Source organism: Alligator sinensis, unplaced genomic scaffold (assembly GCF_000455745.1).
Source record: "Alligator sinensis unplaced genomic scaffold, ASM45574v1 scaffold1361_1, whole genome shotgun sequence".
Taxonomy (NCBI): domain Eukaryota; kingdom Metazoa; phylum Chordata; order Crocodylia; family Alligatoridae; genus Alligator; species Alligator sinensis.
In genome coordinates, this window is record NW_005843274.1 from 25,161 (window position 1) to 38,469 (window position 13,309).

Below are 13,309 nucleotides of genomic sequence, written 5' to 3' on the forward strand. Positions count from 1 at the left end.
CTGGCCGACGTGGCCATAGACAGCCTGTGCCGCGGGGTGTTTGCTGGGGACTGCCGGGCGCTGAGCCTGCGCTCCTGCTTCCCGGCGCTGTTCGAGGCTGAGCAGAGGCACCGCTCCGTCCTCCTGGGCATGGCCTTGGGGGCAGGTGAGACCCTACCCGGCATGGGCATGGGGGGCCGCTCTGGCTGGGGGCTCTGTCCTGGCCCTGGGAGACGGGAGGGCTGCGGGAACCACTGGGCAGAGCAGGCCTGATGGGGCTCCTAGGTGCCTGGCAGCCGGGCGCTGGCACATGGACTCTCGCCTCCCTCAGGGAAGGGCCCAGCCCTGGATTCAGCTTTGATCCGCAGGGCCCGCGCCGAGCGCTGGAGCCAGTGGTCGCTGCGCAGCGGCATGGAGACGCTGCCTGAGGCCCTGTTGGACTTCACGCACAGCCATGGCGTGGAGCTGCACTGCCACGCGGCCCCAAAGCGCCTGCAGCGGACGGCCGACCAGCGCTGGCAGGTAGGAGGGAGCAGTGGTTCCCAGGACATCCCACCTGCACCCCGGATGGGATATCATGGAACGGGGGAGGCCTAGGCCTTTGAACCTGGACCTGCAGAGCCTGCTCGCCCCGCAGCACTGCCCAGCCAAGTGCTAGGCCTGGCTGTCACGGGCTAGAGCCGGACAGTGGAGGCAGGTGGCTTGAAGCCAGGACTCCTGGGTTGTTAGCCCCACTCTGGGAGGGGAATGGGCTATGTAAGGGGTGGGGACTGGGTTGTATTTGAGCGCCTGCCAGTCCCCGTGGTGCCTTGGTTTTGCTCAGGCCCTTCCCCACCAGGGCAGATGTCTCTGGGAAGGGGTGTTGGGATCCCCAGGTTCCTCTGCTCTGACTGCCCCTTTCCTGCCTAGATCATCCTGGAGGACGGCAGCATCATGGCAGACCACGTGATCAGTGCCATCCCGGCTGGAGGTGGGGGGGCTATGCTGGGGTCGCCCCAATCCCATGGGGTCTGGAGCAGAGAGAGCTGGGTGCCCAGGTTTCCTATTGTGAAACCCCACCCGGCCTTCAGCCTGTCTGGAGCCGAGCGTGCGTTCATGGTGGGAGCAGGGAGCCAGGACTCATGAGTTTTCTCCCAGGCTGCGGCAGGAGCGAGACCTCACCTGGGGCTGGGGAGGGCTTCTCGGCAGCTGGGGAAGAGCGAGGTTTAGAGGTTCCCCTGGCAGGTTCAGGGGCTGGGGCTGATGTAAGTGGAGGGGCTTGGAGCCCGGGCCGGTCCTGGCCAACGTTTCTGCTTGCAGCTCTGGCCGACCTGCTCCCAGATGAGGCCAGGCCGCTGGCTCAGGCGCTGCGCGGCATCCAGGCGGTGTCGGTGGGGGTGGTGAACCTGCAGTACGATGATGCCACGCTGCCCGTCACGGTGAGATGTGGCCCTGCCCAACCCTGGCATAGCGCAGAGCTATCCCAGCATTGTATCCCATGGGCTGAGCGGGAAGGCCCCAGCCCTCGTAGCATCCCCTGCAGGCATGTGTTGTGCCTGTCACCGGGGCCTCATGTCAGGAGCGGTCTGCATCCCGGCCCACCCTGTACTGGGGCTCCCAGGCGCTTCTGGGGGAGGAGGTGGTTGTCCAGGAGGGGCTGGCAGCAGGCCCATGTGTGAGCGTGAACACTGGAGAAGGCTGAGCCCTGGGGGTGGGACGGGACCACAGGCAGGGGCATTTTTGTTGGCTGTGGGGTGATGGCCATCCCTTTGTCTCTGATTTAGGGGTTCGGGCACCTGGTGCCCTCCTTTGAGAACAGCTCCCTGCTGGGCATTGTCTATGACTCGGTGGCCTTTCCAGAGCAGAACGGTGCCAAAGGCAATTCCATCCGGCTCACGGTGAGTGCCAGCTCCACCTGAGGAGCATGCCAGGGGCTGCTGGGATCTGCCCGCACCCTGGAACCTGCAGGTGGCTCAGGCCCCAGTGATGGCACGTTGGCTACTGCGCCTCTGCCCCACGGCCTTGCGCTGTCCGGCCGGGACAGGCTCTGGTCTGCACCACACCAGGTGTCCTGGCCCAGGGGCCTGGTGCTCTGTGTCCTTCCCTAGGGCTGGGTGGGTGGCGTGGGGCCTGGCTCCTCCTAGGAGGGTTGTGCTGTGCTGGCAGGTGATGCTGGGAGGCGCGTGGTTCACCCAGAGCTTCGGGGACCCAGAGACCGTGCTGCCAGCCACGCTGCTGCACCAAGCCCAAGAGGCAGTAAGGACGCAGCTGGGGGTGTTGGCTACGCCTTCCCACTCCATCGTCATGGTGCACAAGGTAGGGGTGAGCGGGCAGGGGTGGGGCAGGGCAGGGCCCCACTGGCCAGGCCTGCATTCAGTTCTGGTCTCTGCTCCATCCACAGGCCTGCCTCCCCCAGTACACACTTGGCCACTGCCAGAGGATAGGTAAGGCTGAGCTGTGCTGTTCCTCCTGCTCCATGCTCTCCCCTGGGCAGGGGTGGAGTGCTGAAGCCAGGCTGGGAGGTGGGAAGGGGGTGGGCACATGCACACCTGCAGCCAAGCCCTCTGCTCATGGCTGTGCACCCACTGAGGCCAGGCAGGGAGCAGGCACTGTCTCCTGCCAGGTGCTCAGGCCCTCCTATCTCCTGGCAGAAACCATCACCCGGTACCTACAGCAGGAGGGGTTGCCGCTGAGCCTGGTCGGGGCCTCCTATGAGGGTGTCTCCGTGATCGACTGCCTCTACAGTGCCAAGATGGCTGTGGCCAGGCTCCTAGGCCAGGCCTGCTGATTGGCGTGTGCTGCCTCAGGCCCTGGAGGCAGGCTCCTGCATGCCATGGTGGACAGTCTCTGCAGGGGGTGGGGCACACAAGCACACACCCATGTTGGGCTGACAGTCTGTGAGGGATTTGTGGCTCTGCTGCCTCAGGGCTGGTAGCAGCAGCACCTAGGCTCAGAGGAGCAGAGGGCAGGTCCAGGCAGCCCTGCAAGCAGTGAGGGCAGAGTGCCAGGAGCACAAAGGCCTACAGCCCCTTCTCCTTCCCCACTGTACTGGAAGTGAGCAGGCCCCAGAGCCTTGGCTCTCCCCCTCCCAGGACAAACAGCCCCTCATTGCTGTTGCAGCAAACTCAGTTTGGGGCTGTCGCACCACTCCTGGGCCTCCCTGCTGCCTAAGTCCTGTGCTGGTTTGAGCCTGGTTCCTGCTGCTCAAGTAACTGAACCAGCCACAGACTGCTGCCACATAGTGAGCAACTGCCCCTGCCAAGGGAGCACAGGGCCAGGCCGCGAGCAGCTGAGGCTCCAGGTCTGCACCTCGCTCCTGCAACACGAGCCCCCATTCCCTGGGGTGAACAGCCCACTGCCCCTTCCCCTCCATGGTGAGCCATTGGTTGTGCCCCTCCCTAAAAGTGGCCCAGGGTTGCAGAGTGGGGGCAGGCTACTGCAAGACAAAGTTTTTATTGAAAAACCCTAACAAACCCCCAGTGCTGCTGCAGCCGATTGTTCATAAATAGAATAAATAGTCGCACGCGGGGCCAGGGACTGGATGCGAGCGGCTATGGGGAGGGGGGGGACACTGGGTCCAATGTAGCAGCACCCACAAGTGTGGGGCCCGGAGGCAGGCACAGGCTGGGAGCAGTGCGAGGCGCTGACTCTGCTCACTGGGAAGCACCAGCTTTGGGGCTTCTGGAGGAAAGCTACTACTGCCCCAGCCCAGCTCCCATGTCAAGGACTGGCTGACCTCATGCAGGCCCAGGGGGTCCAGCACAGGCACACACTTAATTCTGCCCCCTAGAGGTGGTGACCTGTGGCAAGAGGAACCTCACCACCCCTGCAAGTGCCCAGGTAGCTCTGGCCAGCTCCATGCATGCACTGGGCCTGTGGCTCCAGGACAGGACTGGCACTGCCCTGTGCTGCAGAACTATGCAAGGCAGACACCTGCCCTGATGAGGGGTGCTCCCGTCCCCTGGAAGCAGGCTGTTCTGTGGCTGGCCCTGCAGTAGGGGTGCAGGCAGGACTCCAGCCAGCAGGGGTAGGGTCTCTTGCCACACAGCCCTGAGCCATATGGCACTTGCCACAGCAGGCACCATGGGAGGAGAGGCAGGCAGAGCAGACAGCAGGCTATGAGGAGCAGCACAAGGCTTGGGGTTCTGGCTCCAATGTTAGGTCAGCCCAGCCCCAGCTACAGCACTGCAAGGAAGCAGGTGCTGAGCTGAAGCGAAAGTGGGAGTCAGGGCAGGGAGGTCAACTCTAAGGCAGGGGCAATCCTATCCTCTACTGTTGCTCTGCAGCAGCTTGGGCACAGCATGGCTCATGACCCAGCTGCTGGGCAGAGCTTGCTCTGCTGCAGCTCTCCCCAGACCTGCGTTGGGATGCTGGAAGAGCAGATTCCCACAGGGACACCCACCACTGACCTACCTCCCCCACACCCCACTTGTGTACCTAGACAGGGTACTACCTCGGGGCACCTTGGGACAGCACAACCCTCAGCTGTGAGATTGGGCTTCCCAGGCAGGGCCCAGCCTCGCACAGTCAAGTTGGCAGGGGGAGGTTCCCATCAGAGGGATCACAGCCAGCACACAAGCCTGGGCAACCCTGGTGCAGGAAGGCCCAGGCCTGGGGGCCAGAACAGCAGGGTCACAGCTGGAGGCCTTGGTCCAGTCCTGTGGCCTGCCGGCACCTGCAATGCTGGCTCCCTGCTGCTGGCCCAGGGAAGAGCCCCAAGCAGCGAGCCTTGAGGGCTGACTTAGGCCCAGGGACAGCACCCAGGTGGGGCTACCAAGACTCCCCGGAGGAGCCAGCTGAGGGAGCAAGTCCCTGAAAACAGCTCCCACCTGCCAGCACACATGGGCAGCCACTGCCTAGCGTGCATTGGGCAGCATCGTCTGATTGTCCCCCTGGCTCCGGGGAGCCTGGAGCATCCTGGCTGGCATCAGGTCCAGGGGCATTCTACCCCTGTCTGTCTCTGGGTGACTGTCCCCTAAGTCCAGCTTCCCTTTCCCTTTCCCAGAGGCCTCTGGGCCATGTGGGGGCAGGTTGAGGCTGGGCTGAGCAGCCTTGCCAAGGGCAGGGGCTCCTCCCTGCTGAGGCCTAGGGCTGTCTGCAACTCCCACTCTGGTCTGTGCCTGGCTGCCATTCTGTAGAGCCCCCTCCTTGCCTCCAAGTTGGCCTGCAGCAGCTCCAGGCTCCTGGCTCCGTGTCTCAGGAGCTAGGGGTACCCTCTGGCTGGCACCTGTCCCCACCCCCTTGCGCACAGGGGGCAGCCGCTCCCCCCAGCCTGCCGTGGCCCGGGGCAGCGTGCGCAACATCTCCTGCCTGAACCCGTGGTTCGAGCTGCTCTTGTGCTTCTGCCCGTCAAAGCCAGGCTGTGGTCCAGGCCCCTTGCGACCCTTGAGGGGCCGCGGGTTGACCCCGATGTCCACAGTGATGTTGGTGTAGAGGGGCCGCAGCTCCTTGGCCAGCAGCACATAGCTGAGCGAGTTCATGCCATCCTGTGTCCACATGTGCTGTGTCCGGATCAGCAGGTCGAATCTGTAGGGAGGCTGGAGTTGACGCGGGGCATCTGCCCCCTGTGATCCCCCCAGGTGCCTCCCTGCTGCCAGCCCCCAGGCAGTCCCCCTCCATCTCTGAGCAGTCCAGCGCCAGAGGCCTATCCCAGCACCATGTGCAGCAGTGCTGAGGGGGCCCTGTGCCCATGGGTGGAGCAGTGGTGCCACACACTGGAGCCTGAGCTTAAGGCCCACAGGTCCTGTGCCCCACTCACCTGTGGGGATTTTCCTCATTGCCCCTGTCTCCCTTGTGTTTCACCATCTTGTAGTGGCCAATGGAGACGGGTGGACGCGAGATCTTCATGCCGGCCAGACGCACCCTGCGGGGAGCATGCACCTCAGTGTGGCACCAGGGAGCAGGTGCCAGTGCCCACTGAGCTCCAGCACCCCCACGGCCCTAGCCACTCACTGCATCCTCCCAGGCTGCCAGGACATTCAAAGGCCTCAACTTCCCCCAGGCAGCCGCTGCTGGAGCTACAGCCCAACATGTGTGTTCCACCAAGGCCAAAGGCAGCACCCCTGCTGCCACATTCTGGTCCAAGGCAGGCCTCTCCAGCCCAGTGGGATGGGAAGAGGCAGGGCCAAGCGGGGCCCACATGGGTGCCTGCTGCAGACTTCCCCACACTTAGTGTCGGGGGCAGGTTCTAGCCATTACATCCTGGAGCCACCAGCACCTGCTCTGGCAGCCAGCTGTGCCAGGGCCTGTGGCCACAGGGAGGAGCAAGAGGAAGTCAGTGAACTGCCTCCAACCACAGCTGCCATGGCCCAGCACCATGGAATCAGGCAGAAGCTGCTTAGCATGGAACCAGAGGCAGCTGGCCAGGACAGCACCCAGATACAGTCAGAACACTGCCCCTCCCCTGTGACAGTGTGCCCCCTCCCTGCCTGCTGGTACTGTACGCCTACAATCTGACTGTGACCTACCTTCATGCAGCTGGGAAGGGCCCTGTGTGAGAAAGATGCATGCAAAAAGTCCCGAGAGCGAGGAGTGGAGAGAAGAGAGACACGGTGAGGGGGCAGAGAGGAGATGCAGTCAGACCCTGGCAGGGAGGAGGCAGGGGAATGGAATAACTCTAGACATATGTGCTGCTGCAGGAATCCAGGCCTTCGGGGCACCCTGAGCGCTGTCACTGTGCCCAGCAACCGGGAAACCACACCTTGACGGGGCCTGCTCCCCTAGGAGCCAGGTGTGCCATGCAGCCCCTTCTCCCCAGTACTAGGACAGAGCCTGCAGCCCTGCTGGCTCCCTCTGCCCATCCCTGGAAGCTGTGGCAGGCAGGACTGAATGCTGCTCACGCAGGTGCAGCCAGTCAGCCCAGCCCAGAGCCATGGACAGCATCACAAGAACAGGAAGACCCCAGCAGTCCTCGCAGCTGGGCAAAGCTGCTGGGATTTCCTGCAGAGGCTCCTTCTTCCCTCCCCTTCTGCAGGTCAAGTGCTTCCTCAGGCCCTGAGCTGTGCTGCACCCACACTCCAGGCCAAGAGCTCGTGGTGGCTGTGGGGAGGCCCTTAGCATGGGGGCAGTTTAGATTATGGTCATCTGGGATAGCCTGGACAGGGCTGATTCTCCCTCAGGTTGGGGGTTGGACTAGATGTGACCTCTGCAGCTCCCCTCCAGTCCCACCTCTCCATGACTCTACGGCACTGACCCCAGCAAGCCGGGCAGTGGAGCAAGGTTGCAGACATGCAGGAAAGGCCTGGCAGGCAGGGACATGCAGGCACTCACCGAGTGGCAATGTCGTCGTCCTCCCCGCCCCAGCCCCAGTACTCGTTGGGGAAGCCGTTGATCTTCATGTACTGGTCCGGAGTCAGGGCTGACACCCCACCAAAGTACTGGGGGTATGGGAGGCTGCAAGGAGAGGAAGGGGCCGCTCAGACTCTGCAGCCAATGGCCCTAGGGCCCCCAGTGAGCCAGTTCAGAGCCACTCTCCCAGGGTCAGTTGGCAGAACCTATTCCCCAGGCAGTCACAAGCTAACCCCAGCACTCTCCACACTGCAGGAGCATCCAGGAGACTAGTATTGGCAGGGCCAAGAGCCCAGCAAAGCCAGCATGGCAGGCCACCAGCCCCACATGGCATTTTTGTTCCCCCTGGTCCCCCCAGCCCCTGCCCCCACGCACCTGTAGCCAAACTTGTTCATGGCGACAGAGACGTGCTTGGGGCTCCAGAGGTCGCAGGTGTAGAGGTTGTGGTCATTCTCAGGGATAAGGTCCACGTCATGCAGGAAGAGGCAGTCCCACTCTTCGTCCTTCAGGGCCTCCTTCACCCCCACATTCAGCAGCTTGGCCCGGTTGAAAGTGGAATTCCCAGCCTGCAGAAAAACAGGCAGAGAGGGCAGGGAGTACAGGGGCACAGGAGTGCTGCCAGGGTGCAGAGGTTGCCCCCACCACGGCCGCAAGCAGGGGCAGCCTCCCGGCCACGAGCAGAGGCAGCCTACCTGGTGGATGACGTAGATGCCGTAGTGCAGCTGCTGGCGCTGCAGGAAGGGGTGTAGGTAGTACAGCAGGTGGCCCAGATGCATCTCCCGGTTGCGGTGTGGGACAATGATGGCTGTGCGGGACCGTGGCTCGCAGGTCAGGGGCCGGTACCGCCCCCCTACACTCACCGCCGGGTTCTTTGCCTGGATCTGCTCCAGGGTTGGCACCTGACTGAAGCTCACGGTCAGGGGGCCAACTGCATGGGGACAAAGGCTGGTATTGGCATCCCGAGCAGAGCTCAGCCTGCCCCCACACCACACCCCTATGGGGCCTCAGCACCTGCATTCACCCTGCCCAGAACATTTCCCCCCCGCCAAACACACACACAGCACCAGCGTGCTTACATGCTGGACTGCCAAGCAGCACTGGCTGTGCTGACCATGCTCCACACTGCAAGCAGCCCTTACCCACAGCAAGGGCCCCAAGACCATGACCAGGTGGCCCCGAATTCAACATGGCCCTGGACTGAGCCAGACTCATCCTTGCTTGGAAGCCTGTCGCAGCTGCACCAGCTCTGCCCCCACTGGGTGCCCAGGGCCCATGAAAGAGCAGGACACCGCTGCACCAGGGGGCTCATCATGCAGCGGGGGCTGCAGGAAGAGCAGGCCTGGTAGCCAGCCAATAGAGCCTCAGCTGCATGAGGGCTGGCTAGGCGGCTGCTCCCAGGGGCAGGGGAGTCTGCCCTTTGCTCACCCAGCAGCAACGGCTGCCCAGGGACAGTCAGCGGTTTCAGCCCTGGCGCGACTAGGGACTGAGTCAGCGGCACCAGGGGATCGTTTACAGCAATAGGAGCCAGAGCCCTGCCTGTGCCCTTGCAAGGACAAATGCCTTGCCTGCCCATGCAGGGACATGAACCCCAAGGCGTCCATACCTGCACCATGCCTCCATGCCTGCCTCAGCACAGGGGACGATCCACGTGCCAGCCACACCCAACTGGCCCCTGCTAACCTGCCCTGCTGCTCTCCCTATCCTGGCCAAGCCAATGATATGGAGGTAACACAGGTTTCACAGGTGCCCACCACAGAGAGCCTGATGTACACCCACCTACCCACAAGAGGATCGACCCTGGGTTGCCTCCCTGCACACATGTCCAAGCAAGTCTCATATGCTCCCAGTCTTGTTCACACCTTGGGGGCACATGCAACCTGTGCTAGAGCCACCCTCACAGCTCCATGCACTCGCCTTGGCAGCTCTGGACTTGTGGGCCAATGCTGCTGTGCCCTGCTTACTGCAGGAGGGGATGGAGTCCCATCAAGGGCAGTGCTTCAAGGGGGTCCCATCAGAAGGGCAGTGACGCCTGACACTACAAGCTCAACAGCTACATGGCTGCCAAACACGGCCAGAGGCACACTCTAGAACAGGGGTGGGCAATTATTTGGGCTGGAGGGCCACACTTGAGGAGTTTTGGTGATCTGTTGAGGGCTGCACACACAAACATATGCACACACATGCGCATGCACGCTCCATACAGCTGAGCCAAGGCTTGTGCCAGAGCAGCAACAGGAGCAGGAGCATACTCCTGCCTGGGGTATTACCACACCTGGCCTGCCCTCCCATAACCAGCCACGTCTGCGGCTGTGGGGGCAGGGAATGGAACCTGGCCGCAGGCCTCTATGCTTTCCCACCCCGCCATCAGGGCTCCTGGAGTAGGTACACTCCCCTCTCCCTTCCCCTCTGCCATGGCTCCCAGGAGCCCTGCTGGCAAGGGAGGATGGGACAGCACAGAGGTCTGTGGCTAAGCTCCATCCCCCAGGGGCAGAGGTGGGCAGGAGGGGCTGCTTCCGCCAAGCATCCCCTGTGATGCAAGCAGAAGCTGGAGCCGGATCCGTCACCTGCACCACCTGCCAGGAGAGGCCAGAGCCTGACTGTGGCTTGCCCAGGACCTGCCACATGGTGCTGCCACCTACCTGCAGGCTGGAAAAAAGATCAACTGGCAGGCTAGATCCAGCCTGTGGACCGTGTTTTGCCCACCCCTGCTCTAGATGTTGTTTGGTCTGGGGTGAGTGTTCTTCTGAGCATGCCCCAAGGGCAGGACAGCACCCACCAATGGCACAGGAGAGCACAGAAGGTAAAGTGGCTCCCAGGTAGCACTGACCAGTCTCCTGGCAAGTCCTGCTCCCAGGCTGCACCCTCAGGATGCCCCTGAACCTTGCTGCACCAGCCAGCCTTGGCTGAGCGGCCAATTCTGTGAACTCTGCTCATGTCTGCTGGAACAGTCACTAACCCAATCAAGAGCCAGCTGGGTCCATGCATGATGAGCCACCTAGAGAGTAAGGCAGCATAGTCCTTCCCACAGCCCCACTTACTGAGGTAGGGTGAGCGCTCTGGGCAGTAGGGCAGGGGTCCTGGTGGGGTGCCACGTGGGGGCAGCAGGCGGCTCAGGTTGGTGTACACGTCACGAGTGCGGGAGTAGTCGAAGACGGGGATGGACTCGCGCCCAAAGATGGAGGTCAAGTTCCGGAAACCGCCCAGCGAGAAGTAGGCCATGAAAGCAAACTGGAATCCTATGAGTAGGGCCAGGGTGCACGGCCGGTCCAGCAGTCGGCGGATCATGGTGCCGGGAGACAGCGCCACTTCTCAGGGAGGGGCGACAGGGTCTAGCTGATGCTGTGCAGACACCCGGGTAGGACTGAGATGCAAACTGGGCACAATGCCCTTCTGACTGCTTGCTAATGTTGGCCTCCAGCCCTGGCCCCCCAGGACTGCATGCAGCAGGGGTGCAAACTTCTCAGCACCAGGCCTCCCCCTGCACTCGGGAGATCCGGCTGCGTAGAGGAAGAGGCTGGTGCAGGCCTGGCCCCTTAAAGGGGGCCCTGGTCCTGCTGGACTAACCTGGGCATCCTGGCTGTGACCTAAACTCCCCTTTCCCTCTCTCCCCCACCCACCCCACCCCAGCCAAGTGCAGTGGGCATGTGGCACATCCCCCTTCCTCCCCAGCTGCAGACACAGGACTGGCACAGCAGCTCAGGGAAGAAGGGCACGTGGCCCCATGAAGCAATGTGGCCAAAGTTGGCAGCACAAGGAACCCTACAGCCAGAGACCCAAGGCCCTACAGACTCCGCTTTCCCCCATGGACCCACAGTACATATGGGGATGGAACTGGGTGAGGACAATCCCCATTCACTGGAACTGGGAGGGAGGGAGGAGAGGGATCACGTGCAAGACAGGCAGTCACTCTCACCTAAGGACTCAGATTTGCCTCTTCCCGTGCTCTGACATGTTGATGCTTGGTCTTGACTGGTGGAAAGGAGCTCTTTGGTCCTTGCGTAGGGCTGGATGCATCGCTGCAGTGACGTGGACACGTGGCCTGCCCAGTGCCTTCAGGCAGGGGATGCTGAGGGGGAGACAGAGCAGGTCAAGCCCACAGGATAACTTGGGCAAGGGTGGGGGGCAGCATGAGGGCAGTTCTGGCTACAGCAGGAGCATTGCTACCCCTTCCCCCTGTTCGAGTGCATCCAAGCTTCACAGAGCACTGGCACCAGGGCAGCACCTGGGCCTGGGCATCCTTGTGAACCTGTCACTCTCCTCCCAGTGGATTGTTTCTAGAACCCCTCCAAAGAAGTAGATCTCCCAAGACCATGTACCTCCTGGCACCAGCCAACAGGGAGCTTCCATCTGCTCTCCCTTGCCTGCTGCTTCTGAGGCCTAATCAGCAAGAAGCACTCGCACTGCCCAGTCACCAGGGAAGGGCTGCGACCCGCCACTGAGCCGGGCACACACAGGCAGACGCAGCCTCTGTTCAGCCGAGGGGTGTTTTTTAGGATGACGGGCTCCTCCGAAGCCCTGGCACATGCCTCCCCTCTGTGCGGAGCTCCCTACCCCTGCAAATAGCAGAACCCTCTGAGGTGGAAGGTGCAGCAGCCAGCCCATGCACGCACGCTGCAGGACAGCCCAGGGCTAAGAGGGGCAGGGGGCAGACAGCAGGAGCGTGTGCTCCCACTCTTGGAAAGTGGGGCAAACGTTTCACAGGGCCAGCCAAAACCCCCCTGCTGTGCACCACAGCTGCGGTGCGTGGAATTTGGGAGCGCTCACGGGTGTGCGTCAGCAGCAGCAGCGAAGGCAGTTTCAGCTGAACTGCTAAGCAGCTCTTCTGCCTAACTCCCTGGGCTCTGCAGTGCTCTCTGAGACCCAGGCAAAGGGCAGCCACTTCAGAAAATGCTAAAAACAGAAGTGCCCTTGGAGGTCACAGAGTCCAAAGAAACCTGGCTGAGGGAGGCACCTAGTCCAACCCCCTGCTCCAGGCAGGGCCAGCACCATCTGAACCAGACAGAGGTTTGTCCAATCCACACTTAGTGACCGAGCTTTCGTCACCAGTCCGGGCACCTGCCCCAGCGCAGAACCATCTTCAGGGGGAGAAAGTCCTTCCTCGTATCCAAACTTGGCCTGCCCGGCTGCAGTCACTTCTCCTCCAACCCTTGAGGACACAGAGCAGGGAACCGTTGCCCTGGTCAAACAAACCCGGTCTGTGTTTGAAGACTTATCAGACTCCCCACAGGATAAAACACGTCATATTGTTCTATCTGGCATTTAACTTTGGCCGTGCCCGCTTGTTTGAGCACACCGGGAAAGGGCGTTTTGTGCCCGACACTTGGCTAACGTCTCTCCCAGCTGTAGTTAGTCCAGTAAAAGATGTACCTAAATGTATCTTGCTTCTATCCGATCCCCCCACCCAGTCTTCTCTCGTCTAGACTGAGCCAAGCGTTTGCAACCTGTCCTCAGACGTCACGTTGTCTAGACCCGTGCTCTCCTCTGAACGCTTCCCCATTTGTCCGTGGACACCAGCGCCGAGCAGAATCGCTGCCCCGGACTCGCACGCGACGCTCCCATTCACGACCCCGGGGCGCGGACGCTTTTCTATGCGGTATCGGACGTTGTTGGCTCACGTTCGGCTCGTGACATACTGTTGCTCCGGTCCTTGCCCGCGGCCCGCCCGGCCAGTCCCTCGCTGCTTCGCATTGGCGTGTTTAATCGCTCCGACGCAAGGGCAGGTCTGCGCTCGTCCTTGTTGACTTTCTCCACTTTGCAAACATATCGAGGTCGTGGCGGCTCCAGCGTCCACCCCCGGCTTAATATCAACCCACCCGTGCGATTAATCCCATCTCCCAAATTATTCGTGACGACCTCGAGCCGGGCCGGACCGAGCACGGACTCGTCGGGGCCTGCACGGGTTAGGTCCTCCCAATTTGACGCTCGCCGTCTGGCCGGTAGCGCGCCCGCGCCGGTGCCAGCTCCTCTACGCCGTGTCTCCTTTGCTCGCCAACACGGCTGTCGCACCAGCCTGGCTGGTCGAGGCACGTCCGTCCCCCCCTGCACCCGCACGGCTCCCCTCGCC

At 62.2% G+C, this 13,309-nt stretch overlaps 2 protein-coding genes across 6 annotated transcripts; one reads left to right on the top strand and one right to left on the bottom strand.

Annotated features, from left to right (window-relative positions):
• On the top strand, positions 1–3,487 carry PPOX (protoporphyrinogen oxidase; the record flags this gene model as incomplete). The annotated part of the gene is made up of 8 exons (XM_006038190.1): positions 1–145; positions 311–501; positions 889–949; positions 1,279–1,397; positions 1,743–1,856; positions 2,125–2,274; positions 2,360–2,402; positions 2,610–3,487. Coding segments are annotated over 8 exons (960 nt in total), but the record flags the coding sequence as incomplete, so codon positions are not given.
• On the bottom strand, positions 3,393–13,303 carry B4GALT3 (beta-1,4-galactosyltransferase 3). Of its 5 annotated transcripts, none has more exons than XM_025194680.1 (8): positions 12,861–13,303; positions 11,159–11,311; positions 10,284–10,584; positions 7,938–8,173; positions 7,621–7,811; positions 7,228–7,350; positions 5,717–5,821; positions 3,393–5,484 (listed from the first exon to the last, which is right to left on the bottom strand). In XM_025194680.1, exons 3-8 carry the CDS (start codon positions 10,528–10,530, stop codon positions 4,815–4,817), a joined length of 1,572 nt encoding a protein of 523 aa, XP_025050465.1. In that variant the 5' UTR covers positions 10,531–10,584; positions 11,159–11,311; positions 12,861–13,303; the 3' UTR covers positions 3,393–4,814. The 5 variants fall into 5 exon arrangements, with proteins under 5 accessions (XP_025050465.1, XP_025050469.1, XP_025050466.1 ...); XM_025194684.1 differs by having other exon boundaries at positions 10,284–10,606; XM_025194681.1 differs by having other exon boundaries at positions 12,613–13,303.
• Between the last annotated feature and the right edge of the window lie 6 nt (positions 13,304–13,309).

What these genes read in the sequence shown, in the direction of transcription:
- B4GALT3 (XM_025194680.1), bottom strand. Translation starts at nt 10,530, where the DNA reads ATGATCCGCCGACTGCTGGACCGGCCGTGCACCCTGGCCCTACTCATA. An exon ending in ATGAACAAGTTTGGCTACAG is followed by an intron (nt 7,351 to 7,620) that starts GTGCGTGGGGGC and finishes CTCTCCTTGCAG; the next exon opens with CCTCCCATACCCCCAGTACT. An exon ending in AATGAGGAAAATCCCCACAG is followed by an intron (nt 5,485 to 5,716) that starts GTGAGTGGGGCA and finishes GCCTCCCTACAG; the next exon opens with ATTCGACCTGCTGATCCGGA.